The 26,995-nt window shown below is 59.6% G+C and overlaps 1 protein-coding gene across 3 annotated transcripts in view; it reads right to left on the bottom strand.

Annotated features, from left to right (window-relative positions):
- Positions 1–1,995: 1,995 nt before the first annotated feature.
- The window catches only part of DOCK4 (dedicator of cytokinesis 4), a 278,124-nt gene continuing 253,124 nt past the window's right edge, over positions 1,996–26,995 (bottom strand). The window contains exons 39-52 of one of the 3 annotated variants that reach the window (XM_036010391.1): positions 25,055–25,196; positions 23,527–23,693; positions 20,959–21,045; positions 17,237–17,413; positions 15,869–15,952; positions 14,654–14,773; positions 14,235–14,359; positions 13,821–13,941; positions 12,838–12,919; positions 12,642–12,751; positions 11,095–11,167; positions 9,342–9,455; positions 7,300–7,361; positions 1,996–4,587 (exon numbers count right to left, since the gene is read on the bottom strand). In XM_036010391.1, coding sequence (XP_035866284.1) covers positions 4,135–4,587; positions 7,300–7,361; positions 9,342–9,455; positions 11,095–11,167; positions 12,642–12,751; positions 12,838–12,919; positions 13,821–13,941; positions 14,235–14,359; positions 14,654–14,773; positions 15,869–15,952; positions 17,237–17,413; positions 20,959–21,045; positions 23,527–23,693; positions 25,055–25,196 — 1,917 coding nt within the window. In that variant the 3' untranslated portion in view covers positions 1,996–4,134. The remainder of the gene's footprint in view (positions 4,588–7,299; positions 7,362–9,341; positions 9,456–11,094; positions 11,168–12,641; positions 12,752–12,837; positions 12,920–13,820; positions 13,942–14,234; positions 14,360–14,653; positions 14,774–15,868; positions 15,953–17,236; positions 17,414–20,958; positions 21,046–23,526; positions 23,694–25,054; positions 25,197–26,995) is intronic. The other 2 variants (XM_036010392.1, XM_028526081.2) reach the window with 2 other exon arrangements.

Here is a 26,995-nt window from a genome sequence, read left to right as displayed (position 1 = left end):
TGGTCCTCTCTAGCGCTCTGTGCGGTCGGAGCATCTCAGGTGCCTTCCTAGTGGTTTGTTTCTCCGGTGCTTCTGACAGGTGTGTGCCAAGCTCTGGTGCCTGTTACTTCGCTGTCTACTTACCTCCTTTCCATTTCCGTCAGGAGCTATCAATTTCCTTAGCGCAGGATTTGGCAAAAGTACTTCATTGGCGATTAACATTTTCTCCAACTTTGGGCAAGGCAGCGATATTTTCTTCCCACATAGCGAAAAACACCGCACCAATATCCCATCCAATCTTGGAAAAAATGGTGGTGGCGGCCCTCAAGTGGGTACAGCACTTTTGGGAAATAATTTGTAAATACGCGAGAGAACTACAAAAATCACCGTTCCTTCGCCTTTGCAATTTTAGTCTAGGAATCCATTTTGAGGAAAGGAACTGAACCATGGAGAAGGCTGCATCTGAGAATAGTCCCCGTGGTATCATTTGTACTAGTTGAAAAAATGGAAACAACATAATGTCCATTAATAGGGGAATGGCTGAAATGCGGACACATCTTTGCTGTTTGCACACATGTCATACTATGAAAGCAAACAGTTGCTGTAACAGCAAACAAAGAGCCAGGGTAGCGCGTCCGGGTGCCCTGCGGTGATGACAGTGTAAAAGGCACAGGTCAAGTGCACCAGATTTAGACTCTCCCGGGAGTCTCCCGGCCAGGCGAACCCCTTTGCTGTTCTTAACAGGAACTTCTCCCCAGACCCATCAAAATGCCAATAAAAGCATCAATTAACAGTCTAAGTTCTAAGGTTCTTTGAACCCCTCAACTTGAAATCCCTGCCTTGTTCTACCCACCCTAAACAACCACATCATGATCTTGACCCGATCGCCAGGTCTGTCCACTCCAAGACCCACCTGAAACAAAACCTTCGAATTTCAATGAAACCTGGCCTTGCCATCTTGCCACCTCCCCCCACCTCTGGAGACGCTGCCACGCTGTGTGTGTGTGGGGGGGGGATGGGTGCTCCCCCTGCAGCAGCGACCTCAGCTCCTTTATCGACAGAGCCCTGTGATACCGCGTGCCCAGCACTCAACATCAGAGGAAAACCACACAGTAGGCAGATGCCGATGAAGACGAAAAGTGATGGTCACGCTAGGGAATTGGCAGCCTGTCCGTCTCTCCAGCCCGTTCCACGGTGCCCTCACGCAGCGGGGGCGAGGTGCTATCTCCTCAGTAACGAGAACCCACCTCGGCACAAGCCACCCCTAAACGCGTGACACTCACGGGAAGGCAGACTGGTGTCACTTGTCATTCTCTCTGTTGGCTTGCTGCTGAGCCATCAGGGACCAGCCGGGGGGAGGACGACTCGGAGAGCCGGCATGGCGCCCCGGACTGGAGCTACGCTGGCAGACTCCAGGCGCCCGTGAGCTTGGTTGTAAGGAAAGTGATCCAGGGATGCTCTGAGATTGCTTCGTGCATGTGGGGAAGCCAGCAGGAGGCCACCGACCACAGCCTTTGGACGGGTTTTGGTGTTTCATGGGACAGAGGCCTGGGACAGTGGCCTGCACGGCACTGGGTTACATGAACGACACAGACCCAGCCCAGCAGGAGGGCATCGCGCCACAGCGAGAGCCAGGCTTTCGGGACAGACATGGCAGTCAGTGTGTCGTGCGGGGTTTCCCAAATACCGTTCCTACCTGGGGCGGTTCATCCGCAGCAGACCTGGGTGGTTTGGCTGGTTAAATCGGTTCTGGTTCGACCCATTCACGGCCGGCCCTGATGGTAAATGTCACCTTCCCACCTGATATGAACCCACACGACTCCTGTTTCAGCCTCTGTTCTTACCACGCAAATGGGCTTTGTAGGTGGAAGGAGGGAACCCACCAGGACATAACGACAGCAAGGCAGGACCGACCAATGAGAAAGTCTGACTGTTTCTCTGAGATACAACCGAGAGAGTCACACAGCTTCTGGTCCGGGTGCAGAGGTGCCGGCGGTGGGAAGAAGGACAGAGGTATCAAGATTAATCAGGTAATTTTATTTAAGATTCACCCTCCAGCAGCAGCCAACAGAACGCCCGAGCTCACAGACTCTCCCGGCGTGTCTGCCCGCCCGCTGCCTCGGCAGTGCACGCCCGTGAGCGACTGCTCAGGGCAAAGGTCTTTAAAAAAAAAAAAAAAAAATGGCTTCAAGAGCAGATAACACTGATGTCTACCGTGACGGAGCACTTGTCAACAAACCTATTAAACTGCAGAGGAAAAGGAAAGCGAAGCAGCTTTGTTATCTTCCGCGTGTCACCTTAGGTCAATGCAAGGCTTCACGTCTTTGAAACAACGGAAATAGGGAACTTCCTATAAATATCGCTCTCTATTTTTTTTTAAGGAGGTGATTACAAACACGGCGTGTTATCATCAGGAGCAAAAGCTAGTTCAAGAAATTTCTGACGGCAAAACTCGCGAGATACAAAGCTAAAATTGATAGGTTCCTTTTCTCAATTGTGAATACCTTCACTAAACATAAATATTTTAACATATATTAATTCTTCTGACATTCAAAATTGTAAAGTCAATATGGCAGAATTATTGTTAAAAGCACATTATGTACAAATATTCTTCTCCCATACATAAAGTATTTGGCATAATTATAACAATTATACGGCTTCCACAACGGTTTGCTTTTATTTTTTTACTGTTTTTTTTTACACATAATGGTATCTCTTATTAAAATTAACCAGTTATGTACAAAAATACTTGAACATTTATTATAGAAAACCTCTATGACCAGCCTCAACAGCGTGTACCCGCTGAATGGTTTCATTGGGGGGTATAAAAAAATGGTCACTGCCTTCCAGGTGAGCTGTCAACACGGACACACACAGGGAAACTGAAAGGCGCTTCCCAACAAAGCAGGGAAAATATTTAACAGCATGATTCAAAATACAGCGCAAATCTATGGTCAGCTGAGTGTTAGAAAGTCAGTAAAAGGAAAGACAAAGATACAAAATACATTACTGCGTACAAGGTGCCTTGTTCACACTCCTACGGCTGTGGCCTTCGCCTCCCTGCCTACGGAGCTAAGACGCGGCATTCTAGAACCTTCCACAGCCGTCCTCCTCCACCGAAAGTGCGACGGGGACAGCCCGGAAGACAAGCTCCGCCGGTGAGAACGGACAGGACAGTCGGGAGGAGCCTTTCATGTTGTGCGGGATCGACCGGCCGTTAATGCCCTCGCCTTGTGAAAGTCCTTTTGCCATTTAATCATGCTAATATATTTTCTCTAAGGTTTTTTCCCCCTTTCCATTTACGCTATTGATTTAACACTGTCCTGTATTGATTCCTGGACTCCTGGTAATGGGGCACATTAATTTGTGCGTGTTTACTACATGGGTGCCTGCGCCTCCTCCATGACAGGTCCGGGGGAGGGGAGGGTCGAGCCGGGAGGCCCGCGCTTGGAGCAGGCGCACCTCGGAGGGAAACCCGGCAGGTGCCATGGTGTCCGAGAACGGGAGCAATGCACAGAGTGGGGCTGGGTGCACTCGGACGGCCCCCCTCGGCGGGGGGGGGGGGGGGGGGGGGGGGGGGGTCCAAGGCCACCTCTCACGGACAGGACAGCGCGCAGCCCCGCCCTGGTAGCCCCTGGCAGCCCCCGTCTAGAGAGCCTGCTTGCACGGTTAATTCTGCACCTCGACCGTCTGCCCGTCCAGGGAGCCAGAGACCTCGCCTCATCGCTGACCTTCTTCCAAAGGGCGGGCCCTGGGGTGCGGACGGGCGCCGACCTCCCGCTCCCTCTGAGTATCAAGTGTTCGGTAAAAAACGTACAACGTCGCCACGCGCCGAGTTGCTCGACAACACTGTATTGGTCTGCACGTTAGACTGTGTAAAAAAGGAAACATACAAAGATACAAAGGAGTCTCGATCACGCTGACCACGCTCCGAGGAGAAGCGTGTGGCAGGACACCCAGCCGCCCTTGCGCTCGCGTCTGGCGAGCCGGGTCAGTAGCGTTAGTATTGTGCAACACGGTGTTAGCGGGGTTCTAATCCCACGCGGGGAAGACAGACCTAAGGTATTATAAAGTGCCCACACTCAGCGTCTTCTCGTCATACTTCTCTCTCTCCTGTAAACGGCAGGGACGCCACCTCGGGCCAGCGTCCGGGGCTCAGAGCTGGGACACCTTCCTGGGCAGGGGCCGGGGCCGCGGGCCGGGCTCAGTCCTCCGGGTGCCATTCTCCAGGTGGCTGGCGCGCGCGGCCAGGGGCTTGGGGGGCAGGGCGGGCGGCTCGGGGGTGACGGGGATGGAGAGGCTGTGAGGTAGCGGGACGGGGCGCCGCAGAGTCCGCTCGTACACGCTGTAGGGCGGCGGCGTCTTGCTGTCCCTGCGCAGGGGCTCCTCGGGCCCGCCGTGGCCGTGGCCGTGGCCATGGCCGGTCCCCGCCCCGGGCGCCGGCGGCAGCTCGGGGGCCTGGCTCTCGAAGCCCGAGGTCTCCGACGTGCTGCACCGGCTGAGCGAGGAGATGCCGCTGCTGCAGCTGCCGGACAGCACAGGGGAGTTGGCGAGCAGCCCCGGCGAGTGGTGCTCCACGGGGGAGGGCGTGAAGGACTGTCCAGGGCCCTGCACGAGGGGACAAGGAGACAGAGAGAAAGGGGCGGGGGACACAGAGCACAGTCAGACCCCGGGACAGGCCGACGGCTGCCCCGCCCAATTCAGAGGGGGAAGACCCGACCCGGCACCTCCGATGGGGCTGTATTTAGCACGAGGCCCTGGGGGGGTCCTAATCTAGCCGGACTGCGGTGCTTACGGGAAGGGGAGACTCGGACACAGAGACACGAAGGTACAAGCATGCAGGGAAGAGACCGCGTTGCAATGTGGGGCAAAGGTGGCCCGGAGAAACCTGGCCAGACCTCGATCTTGGAGGTGGAGCCCCCAGAATAGTAAGAAAATAAATTTTGTCGTCTGAGCCAGATTTCTGGCATTTCACAGAGAACTGGAAATTCTGGCCACGGTGGCCTGGTTTCCCTTGGGCTTTCCGCAGGGTGTGTTCCCTTCGGTGGGTCTGTTCCCTTCGGCGGGTCTGTTCCCTTCCGCAAGGTCTATTCCCTTCCGCAAGGTCTGTTCCCTTCGGCGGGTCTGTTCCCTTCGGTGGGTCGTGGGTTCTTCTCTCGGGCACCAGAGAGACCCCCCAGAGCACTGGGAGTCCCACCTGCCCCCTCCTCTCACGCCAGCTGTGTGTCCCGCCAGCATCCGGACCTGCCCGGTCCCTGGCTGGCTGGTGTCTCAGGAGGTGTGCTGTGAGCAGGGGCTCGCCCCGGGCGAGGCTGCGCATGTCTGCATCCGCAGCTTCCGGTCTTACCGCGAGGGGGCCTCGGGGACCCTGGTGGGCGCACGTCGGTTCCTAGCCCTGGGGACCACAGGCCCTTTCTCTCCTTTGTCACAACACGGCCTACGAGTCTGACGTCCTTTGGAACACACCGTACGTTGCCGTGTACGACGCGCACTTTTTGGCCCAAATTTTTGAGGGAAAAATAAGGATGTGCATTATACACGGGTAGTACTAATTCCGTGTCTGTGTAAATGTTTTTAATTCTTTTGTGTGTGCTTGTGAGTTAAAAGTATAACTCTAGAAAGCAACAACGATATGTGTCTGCAAAATAATACCGTGGAATACCATAACCAGTTTTGTTTCTAACTTTAAATGATTTGGTTAAAAAATGAACGTGATTTTTTCTTGAAAGTTTGGGCCCAAAATGGGAGTGGGCATCATACACGGCAAAATATGGTACTCCGAAAACTGTTTTCCTGGACTCACCTGACCTAGGTCTCTCTTCGTAAACAAAACAGTGCTGGCAGACACAAACCCGTGTGTTTAGTGGGAGCCTAAAATTAAGCATGGCCAATTCAGAGATCCAAGTTCACTGCCATTTTTGTCAAAAAATCAGGCCCCAAGTTCAAAAGGAGGCCGGTGAGTTCAGACTCCCGGCTGGTGAGAACACGCACAGGCCTGCTCCACGGCAGGGCCCTTGGCGGCCGAACATTTGCGTCACTTCAGTTCTTGTTATTTCTAAGAGCCGATCTCTCATCGTCTTGTTACTACTCTGCGAAATCTAGTTGCATAAGGCAGGCATTCACCCCGGAGGACCCGGCGGGGGCCCGTGGCCAGTGCGGGCTCGTGGAAAGCTGGGGCGACGCTGTGGCCACATCGCCGTCCCTCCCGTCCCACCAGGACGGCGGGCTCTGGCGTGGAGCAGCTCCGGGCCCACGGACTCGCCGACGAGGCAGCAGCACAGAGCGACGACGGTCAGACAAGGGCTTGGCACTCGCTGGCACGTGTGTTCGTCAGGAGTGTGGACGGTGCAGACGGAATCTCAAGCCTCTGCCGTGTCCTCCAGGCGTCGGGTTTTGTTTTCCAGATGCTCGGCTGCCGCGAGCAGCGGCTGCATCCCCCGGCTCACAGCCCACCCCGAGTCTGCAGAAGCCAGGGCGCCTTTTTCTCTCCCGAGAGTCAGAGATCGCTCATCGACCGAAAGGGCAGGGACCACGTCACGCAGGCACGAAACCACACTTCCACACTCACACTGGCCTCTGGCGGGGCGGCGGCGGCAGCTCTGAACCTCCCCATCTGCGTGGACGGACCTCCCATGGGGCCCGTCTGATTCGCTCTGGGTGGCGGCTCATTCCCCTCGAGGGGCTTGTGTGTGTGTGTTCGGAGACGGCAAACAGCCTGCGTCCACAGACCACGCACGTGTCTGATGGTCACAGCTCTCCAGTGGCTCCTGGAAACTTTAAAATCCACCTCGCTGCCTTGATTCCCATGCCCACGCGGCCCCTCTGACAGCCGGAGAGGAAGCTGGTTCGCCTTTGTCCCCGTGGGTGGGGCCGAGGGTGACGGCCGGGGCACAGGGAGACCAGCTGGCATGATGTTGTGACCGTTAGAGACAAGTTGAGGTTCTGTGTGTGTGTGTGTGTGTGTTTTTAAAAACGTCCCTTAAACCCAAAGGCCAGACCGAAGACGTCCTGGGAGAGAACACTGGGCCCCTATTTCTTCCCTGATTCGGGGCACGTCACACGCTTTGCATCTGCACGCTCAGCGGCTGCATCTGTGGATAATCTGCACCCCTGCACACCAGTGGCGGTGGTTGGAAATGGGGGTCCCCGCAGGGCCGCCCCGCGCCCTCACCCCTGCCTCACCTGCCCTCTGTCGGGCCCGGGCCAATGAAAGCACCTCACTAATGTGTGCGTGTGTATGTGTGTGTGGGGGGGGGGGTGTCTGAAGGGAGAAGGAACTCGGCGCCCGTCTCCAGCCTCAGCTAGACCACACGCCCCTACCTTCAGGGGAGATCGCCCGGCAGGTGAGGGGGACGCCGACATCATCTGTCTCGCCGGGGAGGCTGTGGAGAGAGAGCACAGTCCAGCTCAGGAGGCCAGGCGGTGGTCCATCTGCTGAAGCCCTCGGTGCGTGCGGCCCAAACGGGGGACCGGGTGCACAGGGACCCCCGGGTGAGGGTGCTGGGGCGGAGAGTAAGGGACGACTCCCCCAGGGACGGCAGCACCAGGACTGGGGCAGTGAGGGAAGAGTCACCGTGTGTGCCACAGTGACAGGGTCCCACACGGGGCCACGCCCCTCCGCAGCTCCACAGTCCAGATGCTTCTTAGCTGCGTCATCTCTTTCCAAAGGTGCCATTAGGGGTGAGGTGCCCGGGAGCCGTCCTGGTGACAGCTGCTGACCTCGGCCTGCGTGGCAACAGGGAGACCCGGGTCCCGGGCGCGTAGACTAGCCCAGGGGCAAACATTGGCTCCAGTCCCCTCTGCACGTCCCCCCCCCCCCCACAGCCCCACTCGGTAGGAAAACCCTTGGCCTCGTCCCCATGAAGGTGGGAGGTGAGAAGTCTTCCATGCGGCCCCCTAATGCCTGTACTCGGGGCTCCCCTGTGTCCCAGGGACGTGGGGACGGGACCTAGGGCTCATCATGACGGCAGACAAGGGCAGTTTCTCGGGTCCTCCCACCAGGCGGTCCAGCCCTACGTCCAGGGCGCAGCGTGCGCGTGGGAGGGAGCTGTTCTGTGCGCGCCGCTGGGGCCCGACCAGCTCCGGGGAGCAGAACTGCGCATGCGTGCACCGCAGCTGCCCCCACGGTGGGCGTGGCCACCTCGCCTAACCCCGCCCACACGGGTTTCCTGCCTTCAGGGTTTGTCCCGAGCTGCCATTCTCCCAGCTGTCACTGGGGGGGGGGGGGGCTGTCACTCACAAGGAAACCACAGAGAGGCTGAACCGAAGACAGACAGCGACCACAGACGGGGACAGGGGACAGACGGGGACAGCGATCAGTGCAGAAGGGCGGGCAGTCCGGGCGGGCGGCCTGGCGGGGGCGGGGGGAGGGGGGTCGCCCGCGTGCTCCCGTGTGTCTGGCTCTATATTGAAAGGCCTCTCGCGCCTTCCACACCCACTGGGGCCGCGTAGCTTCGGTCATTGTAAAACGAACTGGGTGGCGCGTCGCTTACTTTAAAAAGAAAGCCACTTTTCTCTTCTTAAGAGAAAAGAAAATAGAAAAGATGCTGGAAGGCAGCAAAGGGAACACAGTCACCCAGCAAAGTCCGTGAAGGAAGAAGTACCCTATTTTCTCTCACCCTTCGGCCAGCGGGGTTTGCAAAGCTTCAAAGCTACTCTGGACACAGGGGAGTCCTGAAGAGACCATCCCGCTCCGGGGGCAGGTGGAGCCGCCACCGCCCAGCGGGCTCGGACCCCGTCAGTGACCGACCCCACCCTCTGCGGGTCACCAAGCGGGCGGCTCAGCCAGCAGGACAGGGGCCCTGTTACTGCCATAAACTCACAAAGGAAATTAATTTCTTAGGAGTAATTTTTACCGGTTCTCAAAATCAAAGTCAACCCTTTGGGAAATGACTCGAATGCGGCCGTCTCTAAGCAACTGTTGGCGGTGGGTGGGGGGGGGGGGGGCAGGGGTCCCCACAAGCCTGCCAGAGTCCTGTCGGTGGGCTCCCATCTGGGGGCAGCCCACCGCCACTGCTGCCTCGGCTCCCAGTTGGATGGAAGGAAGCAGCGGAGTTGGCAGAGGTCGGGAAGGAGGGGTCCCGGGGGCTGGCAAGGCCAGGGTGGCGCCCGAGTCCGGAGGATGGTGCCCAGCAGGACGCCCGACAGACCCTGTCCGTGGGGTCGGTGAGGCACAGCGCCCCGTCCGACTGAGGTTAGCAGGAGTCCGGCGAGGAGTGTGGACGCCATTGACCAGTTAGGCAGCAGGCACGGCGTCCACCTTGGACCCTGAAAGCCCACCTTGCTCCGAGGGGCCCCCAGGTCGGAGCGGTCAGGAAACATTATTTTACCCCAGCGATGGCTCCAGGGTGTCCGATACCCACCGGTCTGCGTGGGCCTCGGGGGGACCGGCGGGGAGAGCAGCTTGCCGCTCTCCGCCGCGCTCCGGGCCTCCTTCCCACTGTCCAGGCTCCAGCTGCTGGGCGTGGGGTTCACCGCTGGAAGGGAGGGAGAGCAAGGCTGAGACACGTGTGCCCGGGGCCCCAAGGAGGCCCGAGTCACCCGGAACGGAAGAGCAACCGGACCAGAAAACCAGAACCAAACAGGAGGGCTCCCGAACGCTGGCCCTTCCTGCGGCTGCTGCCTGCCTCCCGGGGACCGCTGACATGTAGTCAGGTGACGCGGCGTCTGTCGCTCGGGCTGCAGCACGCAGGACGACAGACCGGTGTGTGCAGACACTTGCTGAGGACCTCGGAGGTGTCTGGATGCCAGACGACAGATGGGAGACGCCGCCACGCGACTTGCTCAAAACTCGGTTTTCGGTGGACATTTCTGGACGTGCGGCACTCAAGAGCGGGGAGGCGAGGCCAAGGTGACATTCCCACCGTTGGGCAGAATTACCGGAAGGAACAGCCATACCCCACGGTCCCCGTGGGCCAGCTGGGGAAAGGCCCCTTCCTTGCTCCTGAAATCAATGTGCTCCACTGAGGTACGTCCTAAAAACTAATTTAGAATGCGGACACAACGTTCCTCTTTCGTCACTGGCCTGTTGCATGCTTCAGAAAGAGGCAGAAATGGGTGCGGCCCTGCCAGGAACAGGCCTGAGGCCCGGGGATATAAATAGCTTCCAGGCTATTCCAGGTTCGCGGGCCAGGCTTCCAGTCCCCAGGCGTGCAGCCGCTCCCTGAGCAGACACTGCCATCTGGTGGCCACGTCTGGGATGTCGCCGTTTGGCCGCTAAATGACAGCGTTCATTTAAGGGGATGAAATGACCCCTCTCAAAAATAACTTTTTTTTGGTTCCTCTTACATTCCTAACTTCTGTAGACAGAGATCAATGTTTGACCTGAACCATCAAAGCAAAAGTTGTGTTTTAAAATAATAGGGGCTACGGGTTCCCTGCTTTCGGTCTCCCGGGGCAAGTTTGACATTGAATGTCGATGATCGGTCCTCCTCCAAGACAGCAGGGTCCAGTCCCTAACGAGGACAACTCTAAGGTGCACCTGACGGGGACATCTCGTGAGCGACTCCCAATTCACTGGCTGTGGGACGGCAGGGACCCGTGAAGCCGGACCCGGAGAGGCCAGCGGGTGACTGGCTGAGCCCCCTGCCCCCTCGCCCCCCGCTGCCCCCCGCAGAGGAAGTCATCTGTGGAGCTGCACCCGCTAACCCCAACTGGCTGCTCACGGCAGTGCCTGTGAGTGCGTCCCCTTTCCCGTGTGACCCTGAGGTGGGCCCAGTCCCTTCTGCACTGGAGTGCCCTTCTGACATAGTGCCTGAGTCACCACCAACAGGAGGGGTGCTGGAGGAGGGAGCTGAGTGGGGACACGGGAGGTGGGGGACAGGGACTCGTCTGGGACGGTGCTGTTTTCATTGTGCGATGCAGAGCCGCCACTGCACCCCTGTCTCAGGACGCCCAGGGGTGGTGGCCTGGGGGACTCGGGGAATGACACCAGAAGGACCACCCTTCCTGAAGACGGAGTCCCGAGGGACCGTCTTTCGTTCACCCCTGAAGGGCAGGGGTGTCAGGAACGTCAAAGACCCGGAGGCCCGGCCTCCACGTGGACACACGGACACGGAGAAAACGAGGATGGACACACCTTCCCCAGGCCTGGGCGGGGGAGGGGCGGCTCCCTACCTTTCTCAGGCGCAGACAGGTTGGGGTCGCTGCGCGGCAGGGCGCCGTCTCCCACGTGGTTGAACAGCAGCCTCTGGAAAAGGGGCGAGAACCTGTTTTCACATTCCCACGTGGGGGGGGGGGACACGCGAGGCCTTCTAGAAAGAGAGATGATTGTCGCAGGACTGAGACTTTCTGTTCAAAATAATGTTTGTCTGATATCGGATGCCCCTGGAAACAGTGTAATTATACTTAAGGGGGAACGGAAAGAAGAGCCTTAGATTTTGAGAAAGAAAAACACAATGTTTCAAAAGTTCGTCTCAGAGTTTGAACAGAAACGGTGAAGAACTTCCCGTCATGAAGTGCAGGGAGAAAGCAAACAGGGAGTAGCGGTTGGGCTGTGGTGGGAGGGGCGGGCTGGGTGCAAACGAGGAGGAGAGGGAAGTGTGGGCTCAGAGCCCCCAGGGCAGGGCCTGCACGTTCTGAGCCCTGGATTAGGTTAAAGCGTGAAACCTGTGGTTGACGTTCTACAACTTTCAAGCCAAAACACGTGCCGGTTTCACATGTTCTCCCTAATATAACAGGAGAACAGGTGCAGGCCCTTCAAGGTGGACGCCCCACGGTGACGTGTGTTATTGAGGTTTTAGCAACATGTGCCTCGCTTTGGATTTCGCCCAGAGCTGGCAGCATGCTCTCCTGGAGCAGACGGGACCGACTGTCACGGTCCCTTGCAACGTCCCCTCGCCACGTCAAGGGGCGAGGAAGTCACACAGGTCAGCATGCAGAAATACCATCTGCTGGGGAGCGGCACCGCGGTGCAGACCAGGTGCCCCGGGGCTTCCGGGAAGATCGCACCCCCAGCAGGGGTGACCAGTCCAGTGCCAGCCACCAGCTCGCACCCTTGTCCAGAGCTAACCCTAACCTCTGCCCGGACGCGCAGGAAAATCAAGTCGCTCCCAAAGGCAGAGCGAGCCCTGGAGGTGCCCCGAGGGCCATGCCCGGGCCAGCCCTCACTCCGACTTAGAGGGATCAGTCTAAGTCCAAGCCCAGGGGCAGGCGAGGGCCCGGTCCTAGCCTCCTGGACCTCCCAAGGAGCAAGGAGCTTGGGGAAAGCCCAAGACCCACCCCCTTCTCCCTCAAGGCACTAGAGGAGGACAGAGGCAGACAGAAGTGGTCCTGCCCCCGGGGGGCTGGGAAGGGAGGGCCTGCTGCTCTGGGACCCGGCACAGGGACCGGGCACAGGCCGGAAGGCAGACCGCTGGGCGCACCACGCTGCTGCATGGGGGGCTGCTGCACATGCGAGGGGCTCTCCGGATTCCTGCTGCTCCCCGCACCCCCTCCCCTCACCCACCGGCCTCCCCCAGTGACCTTTAAGTGGCAGCCACAGCCCACGCGTCTGCCCCAGGAAATGGCTCAGGCGGGAAGTCCCCACAGCAGGCCCCTGTCCCCTGTCCCCCGAAGGCCGTGCCGTCTGACCCCGCAGTGTTTCTGCGGAGACGCGGAGGCCACTCCAGACCCCCCCCCCCCCCGCCCCCCGGTTTCCCAGGTCCCCGTCCCGCAGGGTTTACCTGCGAAGGCTCCACGGGGGTCGGGTAGATGGCGCTGCACGGCCTCTCCCTCGGGGACAGGCAGGCGCTTTCCCGGGAATGCTTGTGCTTGTCGGACAGCAGAGGAGAAGCTGGGGTGGGGAGGAGGGGAGGGGGCCGTCAGTGTGGCGGTGGCTCTGGGCGCCCTCAGCCCACCCCTCCCCCGTCAGTCACCCACCTCTGGCGCTGGACGGAGCAGAACTGGTGACGTTGGGCGAGGCCGAGTGGGCGGAGCTCAGGCTGGAGGTGGACGGGCTCGGCTGGAAGGAGAGGACAAGGTCGGTGGGCACAGGCCGCCCGGAGCCCGCGGCTCGGACACACTGGGGGCGACGCCACCGACACGTTGTGTGTGTTTGTTTTTTTGAAATTGGCCAAACCAGAAAAAAGGAAGGAAAAAGGAAGGAAAAAGGCCATCTGCAAATGCAGGAAAGCTCACTAGCTCCGACTGATAAAACCCGTCCGAATGAACCGAGAGTCGGAGATTTCGGCTCCTGCCAGAGGAGCGCCTCCAGCGGCTGTGCTGCGTGCCAACGCCCGGTGGCCAAGCGGAGCAGAAGGCCTGGCCTGGGGACGGCGGGGCGAGCGCCTGGAGGAGACATGGGGGGGCGGGACGCGCCTTCCCGCTGCCTCCGAAAATGAGTCCAAGGCATGCACTCAGCAATAGGTACGAGGCCTCTTCCTCAAAGACAGTGGTGAGGAAAACTCAGCCGACTTACTGAATTATTACAGATGCCACGTGAGCGATGTCTAAATAGAATTTTTGTTGCAAGAGACGGTGACTCTAAAATCCCCCAAAACTCTATTTTTCCTTGGTAAAATAACCCCCCTCTTTATTACAGTGATTGTTTGACATGTGCCTAAGCACAGAGATTTGATGACGGACCCGAAACCGTGGGTTCATAGAGGAGGAAAAGCCACTGGGAGACGCTAACAGGTGGCTGTGTGGTCCCAGGGTCTCGGAGCGGCCCTGCCCTGGCCCCGGCTCTGTCGCCTGCCCAGGGCCTCTTCTCTGACTCAGCCATCAGGGCGCTTAAAGGTTTGCCCTCCGGTCGGGACCCCCTCCGTGCAGTGCAGCCGAGCGGACCGAAGGGCTCAGGGTGGAGACAGACCCACAGACAGACAGACGTGGCTGGGCAGGCAAGAAGCCGTGCCGGCACCCACCTGCATGTTGAAGACCTCGTCCGAGCTCTCCGACTGCCCCGTGATGTTGCTGACCTCGGCGGAGGCCTGGGAGGACAGCGAGGAGGAGGAGTAGCGGTTGACAGCTGGGTAACTCAGGGGGCTGTTTCGGGGGAGAAGGGGTCGTTAACGCAGTCTCCGAGTTGCACTCGATCCCATGCTGGTCGGCATCAAGCCAACAGGAGGAAAAAACCAACACCCGTCCCGTTGGCCTCGCTCCCCTCGCACGCTTGCATTTATTTATTTCTCGTGCCACCGTTGATGCCTCCCCAGCTGCAGATGTCCGCGGCCGCCTGGCAGGCTAATTATTTCATTAAGAAATAGCAGGTGGGACCAACTGTGCCATAAAGAGCGAGAGGGACACCACTTTGCAAGGTAAGAGAGAGCGCACCGTACCTGCGCCGAGGAATCCCCCGGGCCCCCTCTGGGCTCATGGCGGCGGGCGCCGAGTTCCTGCAGACGCGCGGGCTCCCGTTGGGGAAGTGCACCGGGCTGGCTGGGAGGCCGGCTGACAGCTCCTGCAGGGGCGGCAGGGAAAACACGCGGAGGGGCGGTTAGCAGGCGTGTTCGTGGGCTCGGGACGCGTTCTAGGCGCCGTGACATCTTTACAAAGGGCCGTCAGGTAAGCCTCAGAACTGTTAAGCTCTCTCTCGCTTCCTTTCTCGTTTTCGTAGAAGCTGAGCACAGCGAAAAGAAGACCGTGCCATCTAAACACTCAGACGAAATGGTGAGAAGGTGCAGTTTGGTAGGGGAGCCCAAAGAGGTCGCTGTGGAACACGTCACGGCCCCCCAGGGCACAGCCACCTGGCACGCACCTGGATGCCTAGGCTCGACTTCATCACGAAGAACTGGTCGACCAGCTTCTTGTGCAGCGGCCGCATGTCTTGAGGGACGAACTTCTCGTGCACGGCCAAACCGAACTCCAGGATCTGGGCCTTGAGGAGGACATGCGGGAAAAGGCCACGCCAGTGAGCACCTATCCCCACAGAAGCCACTCCACGGTCCTAAACGCTGGACAGCCCACACGGCTCACTGCCAGTACCTTCCTCACCCCGAGGGCCATGTGGAGACTTACCGTGTTCCCTCTGTCCTTGCAGGTCAGACTCGGGTGACCCCCTTCTCTGTTCCGGAAGCTGTACACTGACCCCTCCAGCCCCCGACCCTCGGCCACGGCCACTCCCTGGGCCCAGGACTAAGATCTGTGGACTAGGCCTGCAGAGCATCAACTATGGACCAAACCAAACACGACCTCGCCGATCTCATCTGAGAGGGCGTGGTGTGTTCTGTTGCTGGCTTGCTTGTTGCTTTGGTTCTTTCAGGCGGGAATAGAGGCTCTGGGCATTCCGTCCCACTCACGTGGGCACACATGTTCACTCACGTGGGCACACATGGTCACTCGCGTGGGCACATATGTTCACTCGTGTGAGCATAAAAAGTCTCCATTCCCTACCTAGCCTGGCCTCCCAAACATCACATCTCCTAGCTCTGAGGTTTTCCAACTGAATCTGGGCCAAAAGCTGTGAGATGACCCAAACTCTCAGACTCCGGACTCTCCGGACTCGAAGACGACGAGGCCGAGCCTGGTTCTGTCCAGTCTGCGGGCTCCGTCTGCTGCGAGGGACGCCGTTTCCCAGCACAGGCCGGCGGCCGCCCACTTCCTCGCTGCACCGGTTAAGCAGCACCTGCGCTGGTTCACTCACTCACTCGCCCAGTCGTTTACGTTGAGCCCCAAACTGTGAGCGAGAAGTCAGCACCAGGCTTACGGCAGGTCTCTAGGGGGGACCTTTAAAGGATGTTCCAAGAGGCTCGTGAAACCGTTTGTTTTAAGGGGCTCCTCCCCATTCTCCCATTTGCTCTCGCGCCGCAGTGGGGAAAGGGAATAGAAACCAGCGATGCGGAATACACTGGGGTGAACCCGTGACCCCCGACCACCAACGCCAGCGCAGAAGGCCGCGCTCACGGTCTCCGGGGCGGCGGGGCGCGCACCGGTGTGCGCGGCAGGGAGAGCAGGCGGCCGGCCCCGCCCTTACCTGGTCCAGCATCAGCTCCCGTAACCGCGCGATCTTCTCCCCGTCTTCAGGGTGACTCAGGATGTAGTCCTTGACGAAGAAGGCCTAGACAGGGAGGGAACGGTCCGTTTACTGCAGGAGCCTCACGCGCCGGGGACGGGGAGGCCACCGAGGGGTTTATAGACCCAGCGTCTTGAAAGAAACGGCACCGTTGGACACCAGGTTTGGGTGGCGCACAGAGGGGCTCCTAGCGAAGGCAGTGGGTTGGGGGTTGGAATATGAGGCAGATCAGAGACTGTGTGAGTCTCCTGTAACATGCACAGCAAATCCAGATGCATGAGCTGCACAGGGTCCCCGCCCTTAGACAAGCTGCTGCGCCTGGTGACTCAGCGGGGCAATGCGGGGGCTCTGGCCCCCCAAGCTGCTGTGCCTTTCTGTTGAAAACTGGGAAGGCCGCGGAGCAGCCCACGTCAAGGATCTCCTAGCCAAGGGCAGGCTTGTTTGTGCCCACGAACCCTGTGCTCAGGGGCTCAGGGGAAGACTCCAGGTCATCCAAACAGCACCTCAGTGCGTGTGTCCCTGCAGGTGTGTGTGCACACTCACTCCCTCACCCTCACTGCGTGTGTCCCTGCAGGTGTGTGTGCACACTCACTCCCTCACCCTCACTGCGTGTGTCCCTGCAGGTGTGTGTGCACACTCACTCCCTCACCCTCACTGTGTGTGTCCCTGCAGGTGTGTGTGCACACTCACTCCCTCACCCTCACTGCGTGTGTCCCTGCAGGTGTGTGTGCACACTCACTCCCTCACCCTCACTGCATGTGTCCCTGCAGGTGTGTGCACTCACTCCCTCACCCTCACTGTGTGTGTTCCTGCAGGTGTGTGTGCACACTCACTCCCTCACCCTCACTGCGTGTGTCCCTGCAGGTGTGTGTGCACACTCACTCCCTCACCCTCACTGCGTGTGTTCCTGCAGGTGTGTGTGCACACTCACTCCCTCACCCTCACTGCGTGTGTTCCTGCAGGTGTGTGTGCACACTCACTCCCTCACCCTCACTGTGTGTGTTCCTGCAGGTGTGTGTGCACGCACTCACTCCCTCGCCCTCACTGTGTGTGTCCCTGCAGGTGTGTGTGTGCACACTCTCCCTCGCCCTCACTGCGTGTGTCCCTGCAGGTGTGTGTGCGCACTCACTCCCTCACCCTCACAAGGGCACGCACTGGGGAGCGGAGTGGGGACGCGCCACCAAGGATGACTGTCTGCCCCACTTCACGCAGACCCACGCCTGTGTCTGTGGCAGCCCCGCGTGAGTGTGCTCCCGTGTGTGCGTGTTCCGAAGAACAGATTCCTGAGGCCCCGAGAAGCCAGGCCTCCCAACAACGCGGAGCCCTCACCTCCTGGTAGCGGGCAACCCCGCCGTTCACGGCGGCGTCGATCACCCCGTTGAGGCACATGGTCAGGGGGTTGACGTTCGGCATCTGCCGGGCCTGGCACTGTGCGATCAGCGTCTTCAGCTGCTGGTTCTTGTTCTCCAGCACCTCGATCGCGTTCTCCAGGGGGCTCACTTCCACCTGGGGGGCCAGGGAGGCGCACGCAGATGGATTTCAGGACACTCAGGGAACAGGGCAGACCGCCCAGGTTCTAAATGACCTGTGCCCCTGTCTCCCCCTCCCCCCTGCTGTCCCATCGATGACTCCACCGGGGCCCTCCAGCGGAACGGACAACGATGTCCCTTTGTGAGGTCTGCAAAGGGATGGCGGTGACAGCCATTGGCTGCACTGCGGTTTGGATCACGGGGACCCTTCATTATCTATAAGCCCTGCGACCACCAACGTCTCCTTCAGAGAAAAGGAAGTCAGGCAGTGACTTCTGAAACACGTCTGTCTTCCCTTCCCCTTTCTAGACGCTGGCTGCATGCAACGCACATGGGAGACGCAAAGACGCCTTTGCAGGTGCTCCAGGGCCCGGGCGCCTGCAGCCCCACTGGGAAGACGGGACAGGGACGCGTACAGACCCCAGGTGCCCGTGTGCCGCCACCATACGGCTGCTGTGGGCAAGGAACCCAGAACCCAGAGGCAGGCGTCCCTGGAGAGAGGCCCAGAGAAGCCTCACAGCCGTCCAAGGTACACCACGGGATGTTTTGTAACTTAACTGTGCTCCCTGCATGAGGGACCCTGTGAGGTCCACGGAGAGACTCCCCTATACCACCCCGCATTGCTAACACTGATGTGGGACCCAGGGAACAGGAGGACGGGCCGAGGTCTCGGGTGTTTGTTTGCTTCATCTGAGACCTGAGACGGCCCAGAAAAGGCGCAGTCGGAAATCTAGCCCAAAGTGACCCCACGGCAGTGGGAGGGGGTCTGATCACAGATTCCTAACTGCACGGGGCGAGGGGCATGAGGGGCCAGCAGGCCCAGGTCTGCGACTTCCTTACTAAAAGGTTCCTCTGTGCCTGAAGCCAGGCTGATCCATCCTTCCTGTGCCTCTAGGTTAGCACCCCTTTGAAATGGGCTAGAACCACCCTCAGGAAAGCAGGGGGTGGTTAACTCTGCTGTAATCTGACCCCCCCCCCCTTTGTCTTCTCCAGCCTCCAAGTCCCCTTCCTTAGTTCCCGCCTTCGTTCCAAAGGCGGAAAACCACTGGCTGAGTTGCTCTGGGAAGCGTTTCATAGTCTGTTGTGACCTGGCTTCCAGGCAGAGCCTGTTTGGCTCCCACTCTTATCAACCCATTAAAACTTTGTACGGGTTTGGACGTTGCTAGGTGACAAGTTACTAGTAAAGCCTGCTGCCCTCTGATCCCCGATCCCCGTCTGAGCTGACACCCCCGCCCCCTCTGTCCGCGCAGAGGCAGATGGTCGCAGAGGAGACGCAGGAGCTAATGAGACGCGGCTCCCGGTGGGCAACGCGGAACCGCCTGAAAACGAGGAAGAGCAGTGAAACTTTCAGCCGATGCCCGCGGAGGGCTCTCACTCAGGCCTGGAGACAAACGACAAACGACGGAGCCCCACAAACAAACAAAACCCCTGGGGTGAACAGACCCTGGGTGATGTGCGACCGAACAGGGACCGGACGCTGCTGACCGAGGGACGACTGGCCATTATTTCCACGGGGTACCGGATGCTACGGTGGTTACGTCTTGGTGTCGACAGACACACTGAAGTATCTACGGACCGAGTCACGTGGTGTCTGGGGCTTAACAGGGGTGCCCAACCCGCGGCCCGCAGGCCGCCTGCGGCCCAACACAAAATCGTAAGTTCACTGAAAACACGGTCAGATTTTTTTTGTGATGGCGTGTCAGTGTGTCTAATGGGTGGCCCAGAGACGCCAAAAGGCTGGACACCCGCTGGCATCAAAGAGAAAGGGTGAAGGTGCAGAGGACACAGAACCGGCCTGTGGGAGCGCTGCGGGAGCGCGGGGGCTGGAGGAAATGAGTTCACGCTCCACCTTCCCCACTCTTGTCTGACCAGAAGCAGCTTGCTCTGCCCAGAAGGGACGGCGGGCACCTGCGGGGTCCGGGCACTAGGTGGCGCCGGCAGCGGGCCTGGCCAAGAGCGGGAATGGTTCTCAAAGTGGAGCCTCGTGCTGTCCTCAGTGTGAGAGTGGTCCCGTGACCGTCAGCTGGAGCTCTGAAACATCGTGTGTGCATTCTATTTTATGGGTTTTTCGTCTCTTGTAAAATTTAAAGATAAGCTCACTGGCTCATCAGAAAAACACTGATTTTTGTTTTATAGGCAGAAAACGAAATCGATCCCCAAGGAGCCAGCAGACAGGCTCTGTCACCCGGCACCCGGGGGGGCGGGCAGCAGGCACAGGCCATGCAGAAGGACGGCGACGGAGGCCACCGAGCTCCGCAGTCAGCAGCCGCTGGCCTCCCGCAGAGAGCCCGGGGTGCCTGCACCATGCACCAACAGGCGGGCGTGCGGACCCTGGACTCAGACCCGACAGGAATGCACGGCGCTGGATTTGTTTAGGACGCCGCACGCATTTTTGCCGCCGCAAAATGAAAATGCCATTAAATCCTTATCCTGATTGAACACAACAGCACTGGGGGAGGCGGGGGTGGGGGGGCTCAGTCACACTTAGGTTTCTGGTAGGACAAGCCCTTCTCAGGAGACGGCTGGGCAGAGGCCGCCCCGCTGACCCACGGACAGCGTGGGCCTGCTCGCCAGGTCAGCAGGGGGGTCGACGATATTTTCACAGCTGGCACGCTTCCTGTCACGAGAGGGTGGGGGTGCCCACAGGGCTGGCTGCGTGTGGCCCTTGTGATACCCTGGGGGCCGCAGGGCTGCTGCAGACAGCAGGGCTGCGGCTGATGTCGAGGGGGTTAGCCCGAGGGGCAGCCGGAGCAGCGGGAAGGGCTCTTACCCCAACGTGACCGCTGCCAGCAACTGCTCTCCCCGTCCCCACCACCGGGGACTGGAGCTGGGGGCCTGTCTGTCACCCCGAGAGTTCTCGGGCGCTGAGGCTCCAGGGTCTGTAATGACACCCCGAGCCCGAGCTGGTGATCCTCCAGGATCATGTGGTGAGACAAACACACCTCATCCTGTCCCTGCAGCCTCTCACCAGGTAGACCTACTGCGTGCCTGACACTGTGCCGGGCCTTCCCATGAGCCTCCAACTCCCCAGAAGGAAACTGAGGCTGGGAGAGATGAGCCCACTGGCTGTGGAGTCAGAAAAAGCTGGGATCAAGTCTGGCCTTTCTCGATGTCTTGCTGTGGGACCGACCTCGGGCAAAGGCCTGTAAGACCAGGGGCAGGAGGGAGGAGCGCGCACAGCTCAGAGCCGGGGCACGGCCGTGGCCTTCCCCGCGCCAGCCGGGCACACCGCCATCACCGCTGGGCACACGGCAGCAGCGATGACGATGAATCCCACCTCTGCACCTCCAGGCCCGCCTGCTCAGGCCCAGGGGCTTCTGAGGACTCCCGCCGGCTGGCCGGATGAGGATGCAGGACTGTGCTCCTTCAAGCCCTGGTCCTGGGGTCGGGACCACACACACATGCCGACTTGCTCCAAGGGCCACAGGGACTCAGTCAAAGGCAGACGCCGGTGACCAGGGCGGGACTGCAGGTGGGCACTGCGGCGACGAGCCAGTGCCAACCACGGGCCGCGGTCCTTACCACTTCGCGCTTGTCCACCTCGAACCAGCGGGAGATGCCGGGCAGGCTCTGCACCAGGAGCAGCGACGTCCTCTCCACCCAGAGGCTCTGCGGGACACGAGACCGGTCAGTCCCCGGGCGCCCTCCTTCCCCGCCGCCCCCGAGCCACGGCAGAGGGCTGCCGTTCACTCCTGCTGGGGGTTGTTTCTCCCCGCTGGTCATCGCGGTGGGGCTTGGGGAGCGGGAAGCCCTCTGCACATGTGATGCCATCGCAGCAAGAGGACAGGACACTGGGGCGTCCGTGAGCGGGGCCCCTGCGTTTCGCCTGCCCCCTTCTCCTGTGTGGAACACACGACCTCACGCGTGAACAGAAAACTTAAAAACGTCAACAGAGGCCACTACGCTGTCGTCTTCGCTATGTGTCTGAAATTCTGACTTGGGGTCTCTCTACTCCTCTGGGAGCCGCCACGCTGGTGTGGGGGGGGGGGGAGGGGACCGTCCCTGCTCGTCAGTCAGCACAGGAAAGGGCCCGGGGGTCCCACAGCTGGGCCTGCTGTGAGCCAGGACACCGAGACCCAGGGAGGCGGTGCCACCTGCTCCCAGTGGAGCCCGGCCCTTCCCGCTCTGCCCCGGCAGCGGTGGTCCAGGGTCGCTCTGCGCTGCAGCCATGGGGGCAGGTGTGTGTGTCTGAGCTGGTGTCCCCAGGACACCCAGGATGCGGCTGCCTTTGGTAAGAGCTGACGTACCTATGCCTCCTTCCTCTCATGTAAACACGGCCCGTTCCCAGGGGATAACAAACTGTGTGACATTCCCGAAACAGTGCCATTGACGCAGCAGCAACACAAACAAAAATGGAAGGACTTCCGTGAGCCAGCCAAGGTGTGCTGATATGGCAGAGGGCGTCCCTGTGGCGGGGGCTGGACGTGTCCTGGTGGTGACGGGGGTCAGCCTGTACATACGGGCTCGGGACACAGAGAAAGGGCGGCTGCAGGTGCTGGGAGAGAACGGAGGGGGCAGCTGGCATGCACGCCAGCCGGGTGGGGCTGGGCAGGCCTTCTCAAAGCAGGTGACAGCGAGCGAGCGGAATTGGGAGAGAGGAGGTGGCAGTTTGCCGGGTGGGGGCGGGGGAGGCGCAGCAGGGGCAGCAGGCACAGAGAGGGGACGAGACTGGGAAAAGGCATGGGAAGACCTGCAGGGAGAGGTAGGGAGCCCCAGAGAGAAGCAGGGAGCCCCAGAGAGAAGCAGGGAGCCCCAGAGAGAGGTGGGGCGCAGCTGAGGCAGAGGTGGGTGAGTGGTTGTGATGCCGAGGCTCTGGGGGCCGTGCGCCCAGGGAGAAGGAGCCACACTGATGATGATGATGATGATGATGATGATTTAGGGGTTGGCTCTACCACCGGGAAACATTTAGGGTGATGACGACGAGGAAATGCAGTGGAAAGAGCAGTGGAGAAGGTACAGGCTCTGGGGCGGGGTCCCCGGCCGTCGGAACGGCAGTCCGGGCAAGTCCAGGGCCTGACTCGCGTGCAGTGTGACTGTCGGCTGGAGGCTCCTGCCGTGGGACTATCCCACGAGCTCTCCATCTTTAAGTGGGTTTGGAGGGTGGGAGGGAAATGGGTGTCCCAAAGGAGCGGGAAGTCATCGCAGCAACTTCCTGGGGCCCCTCCTCCGACGGCCTCCCGGCCTCGCTATGTAACCCGCCGGCTCCCCTGGCCCCACCCCAAGGGCTGGTCTCTGTCCAGTCCCGTCACAGCTCTGCGAGACCGTCCGTCCCAGCTGCCCCTTCCTGTCTCTGGGCTGTGACTAATCCCAGGTCACCCAGGCAGAGGTGACAGGGCGACTGAGCAGGAGACAACCCTTGGGACAGTGTTCGGTTTCAGTGCGAGTACAGACTCCTGGGAAGGAAGCAGCCTGGCCGAGGAGCCCTCGGGGGTGCACCGGCTGTGCCTGCTCTGCTCAGAGGGCAGACTGCAGACGACCTGGGGGCCTGTCTGGGCTCACCGCGCCCCCGCTGTCAGGACGAGGACAGAGCAGACGATAATTCGTCTCCGCAGTGACCTTGCCCCTTGACCCCCAGTGGGGCTCCGAGAGCCCTCCCTGGCCGAGTGGGCCCTGACTCTGCAGGCGTACTGGAACCTCCGAGAACAGAGGGCGCAGCACGGGCCAAGGGTCTACGGTTGGCTGCTCGCCTGGGCCCTCTCGGAAACCCTGACGACACGCCCTGCTGACAAGCAACAGCAGCAGACCACGGTGCAGGGTCCCCCTGTCCCCGGCCGTCTGCCCACCGCGCTCTGCCGGGAAGTCCTCTCTGCTCAGCATCCTTTACTCGTCGCCCTGGACTGCACCTGAGAACACCTGTCCTGGGCCTCCCACGGCTGGCTGGCCGCAAATGAGTGAGAGGACTGAGCTCAACCGGGAGAGGTCAAAGGCTGCGTGAGGCCCGCGGCCACGAGACCTGCGGCAGGAAGCAGACACCAGGACTCGCTCTCAGACGCACCGGGTTAGAATCCCTGGGCTGGGGGCAGGACTCGTCCCGGTCAGTGAGCGCCCCATTCGCCCTGGTGCCCGGGGAACAGGATGCCGCCGCCGTACCTTGAACTCGTTCTCCTTGTCTTTGGCGCCTCTGTGAAAGGGGCGGTCGTAGCGGAACTTCCAGATGTGGTTCACCCTGTAGAAGCTCTTGATGTTGTCCGGGACGCCCTCTCGCTGCAGCACCTCCTGGCTCTCCGGGATGGGGGTCACGGCGTAGATCTGCAGGTCTGGGAGGGCGGGGTCAAGGAGGAAACCCGACGTGCTGACGCACCGCGCAAGTCCGGCTGCCGCGGAGCGGGGTGGGGCGGAGAGGAGGGGCTGGGCGACAGCCTGCCACTCGTTCTGCTCTGGCTCGAAGCAATTTAAAACATTCCTAAGAAAGTGCCCAGAACTCTGTTCACACCAATCACTCCTCCAATGACAGGCCTTGAGTTAGCTCTAGGTAGGCGATTCTAAAAATATATCCGTTTAACATTTCTATGACCCGTGAACTTATCACTGATTTTCTTTGGCGGGGGGAGGGGAATGCGCAGGGATTGTTTGGATCGTGGGTGCTCGGGATTGCATGAGTTCTAACCCCTGCACCTTATCTTCAGTCATTGTAGGGGACGCACTTGTCTTTGCCCCCCTGCTGCCCCCTTTTACCTGTATCCGTGTAACAATGTATCAGTGCCCAGGACTGGGACCAAAGGCTGAGCCAGCCCCAGGGTGACGGACACCTCCCTGCGAGAGGCTCTCAGCTGCAGCCGGGATTCCTGCCTTTGCGCTGCCCACTCTCCCGAGCCTTGTGCCGGGCGAGAAGTAGAGGTTCAGTTGTAGCTGGTGTTTTAAAAACCACAGATATTATAATCGCCTCTTTACCTCCTCTTCGCATTCCGAGGACAACAAAGTAGTTTTCTCTATGCACAATTATTGGCCACTGTTGCATTTTAGGTTCTACTCTGGATCGGTGCCCACAGTTACCAGGGGTCTTTCGGGTCTTTGAGACCCACCCACCGCTTCAGGAAGAGACGGGGGGGGGATTCAGAAAGTCCCGGCTGGGGGAACGGCCTTTGTCTCTGACACCTATGTGACCTCAGCTGACTGGCTCCCGTTTGCACCACGGGAGGGTCAGCCGTAGAGCAATCACACAAGGCTGCCCAGGATGCCGGGGCCAAGAGCCCCCAAAGATCCTGGGGGCCCTCTTTTCCGGGCCTCCCTCATTCCAAAATAAAACTGTCGAGGGGAAAGGGGGTGACCCATACATTCCCGTAAACATAAGGCCGTGGTGTCCTTGAACTGAAGCCGGTTCCATAGGGTAGGGCAGAAGGAAATGTCTCTAAGGGGAATCACTAAGAAGGGCTCTGCGAGCAGAGCTGAAGACACGGAGAAGTTTTCATGAAAAGGAAAAAAAAATGGAACAGGATCTTCAGGAGATTCCTCTCCAACTGACGTCGCGATCATAAAGAGAACAAGTGTGCTCAGGAGGGCCTGAGCTGGAAGGCGCTGACGGGAAAGGGGGAGCAAGAGGCCCGGCCGGGACGCCCCCCGCCCTCCTCCCCGCCGGCTGCCGCGGGGACGCGCATGCGCCCCGGGCCGGGGCGGATACACTGCGCCTCCGCCTGGAAGATGGTCTCGTCGGGCTGGTTGGCGTGCTGCATGGCGATGGCGTGCGGGAACTCGGTGAGCATGCGCTGCTGGAAGGCCTCCAGCCGCTCGTAGTCGTGCCCGCGGCACACGAACTCCTTGTTCTGCGGGCGGAAGGGAAACGGACAAGCTCAACGGACGGACAGACGGACGCTCGGACACAGAGGGCAGCCTGACAGCTGCCGGCGGGGAGGGGGCGACGGGGCTGGGTGGTGAGAAAGGTGAAGAAATTAAGCAAAAAATAAAAAACCCCACAGACACAGACGGCAGTGTGGTGGCCAGCAGAGGGAAGGGGTGGGGGCGGTGGCAGAGGGTGAAGGGGGGACAAGCGGCGACGGAAGGAGACTGGACTTGGGGTGGTGAGCACACAACACAGGTGATGGGCTACACAACTGCACACCTGAAACCTGCATAATTGTATGAACCCCCGTCACCCTGGTAAACGCAATGAAGGGTAAAAACAGCCAGGGCTCCACAGCCGAGCGTGTCGGCTGCAGAGAGAAGCCAGAAGCCACGGCGGCTCTGGCAGTGAGGGGGCCCGTGGCTCCCCCGCCCCTCGGACAGCCTGAGAAACGCGCCCAAACACGAGAAACGCAGGACGGCGCCCGTGAGCTTCGCCCCCTGCACTTTCAGTAACCCCAGCAGCACGCCTGCCCTCCCCGGTTCACCTGCCTGAGGAGGCAGAGAGGGTCCTCGCTCTCAAAACACGGCGCTCATGCCCCTCCCCTCATTCACGCGCACTCAGGCCGAAGATCTGTTCTGTAAAGGGGATATCAGGCTTCTCCCAGGATGCGGAGGAAAAGAGGTGCCTGCCGCCTCTAAAGACGCAGTGCACGGCACCCTCTCGGAGGAGGCTGCAGAGCTGAGCGGTCCTGCCTGGATCCTCCCGGAGAAAGGCAGGCTGGGTCCGCTGGGGCTCCAGCTCCCGAGCGAAGGCTTAGGCTGTTCAAAATGCTGGACATCTGTTTGCGTTTTCTGTCTTGTTCTACAGTCGACGTGCCTCCCGTGGGGCAGGACTGTCTGGCACCAGGTAAGAAGGGGGAAGGTCGTCCTGGAGGTAGACTGGGCAGCAGGAAAGGTGGGCCGGTTCCAAAGAGCACCCTCGTGACGGGGGCAGTGACTGGGGTGGACGTGAGGGCACTCTCGCAGGCGAATGACGGTGCCATTAGAACTGCTGGGCAGCCTCTGACCAGGCAGTCCGACCGGGCGCTCTGCCCCTGTCTTATTTAACCCCCAAAGGAAATGCATGCTCTTGGGGGGGGGGGATTTAAATGGCACAGGGCGCCACTGAGCAGTGACAGCCCCCATCCTCGCCCCTAGTCATTCTCCCCAGAGAAACCGTTCTTCGGGTTCACACACGGCCAGGTAAGAGCACGTTTCCCACGAGGGTAAAAAAAATCTACTCAGATCCCTCAATGTTTCAATCTGTCTGAGCTTTAAAAATTACCTTGAAATTGATCAACCAGAGGAAAATTTAGTGTTGATACTTGTTTTTTAATTGAATAATAGACTAGAATCTAGCCTAGGGATTCCTAAGGGTGCAGTGCCTTTAAAATCCAATAGAGGGCGACGTTCTCCTTCATTTTGAAAGAAATGCCATTTATATCCAGAAAGGCTGTTTTTAAAGCCTGATGATGTAGAGATTGGTCTATTCTAATAGACTTTTTTAACAAAATTTATTTTATTAAATGCTAAATTCCCTTTAAAATTATGGCTCTTCAATGACTTTGGTTCTTTTAACTTTATACCTTTAATTCACATCAATCGCATATGCTAGGTGGCCATCCAGGGCACCTTACAGAACACTCGCCGGTTGAACTTGAACTTGGCCAGGACGCATTATGACTTCTGAGAGTCCCTTCCGCCATAAACGTGCTAGAGATCTGCTGTGCGGCTGCTCTGG

Source organism: Phyllostomus discolor, chromosome 10, assembly GCF_004126475.2.
Source record: "Phyllostomus discolor isolate MPI-MPIP mPhyDis1 chromosome 10, mPhyDis1.pri.v3, whole genome shotgun sequence".
Lineage (NCBI taxonomy): Eukaryota > Metazoa > Chordata > Mammalia > Chiroptera > Phyllostomidae > Phyllostomus > Phyllostomus discolor.
This window is presented reverse-complemented; position numbering and strand designations above follow the sequence as displayed.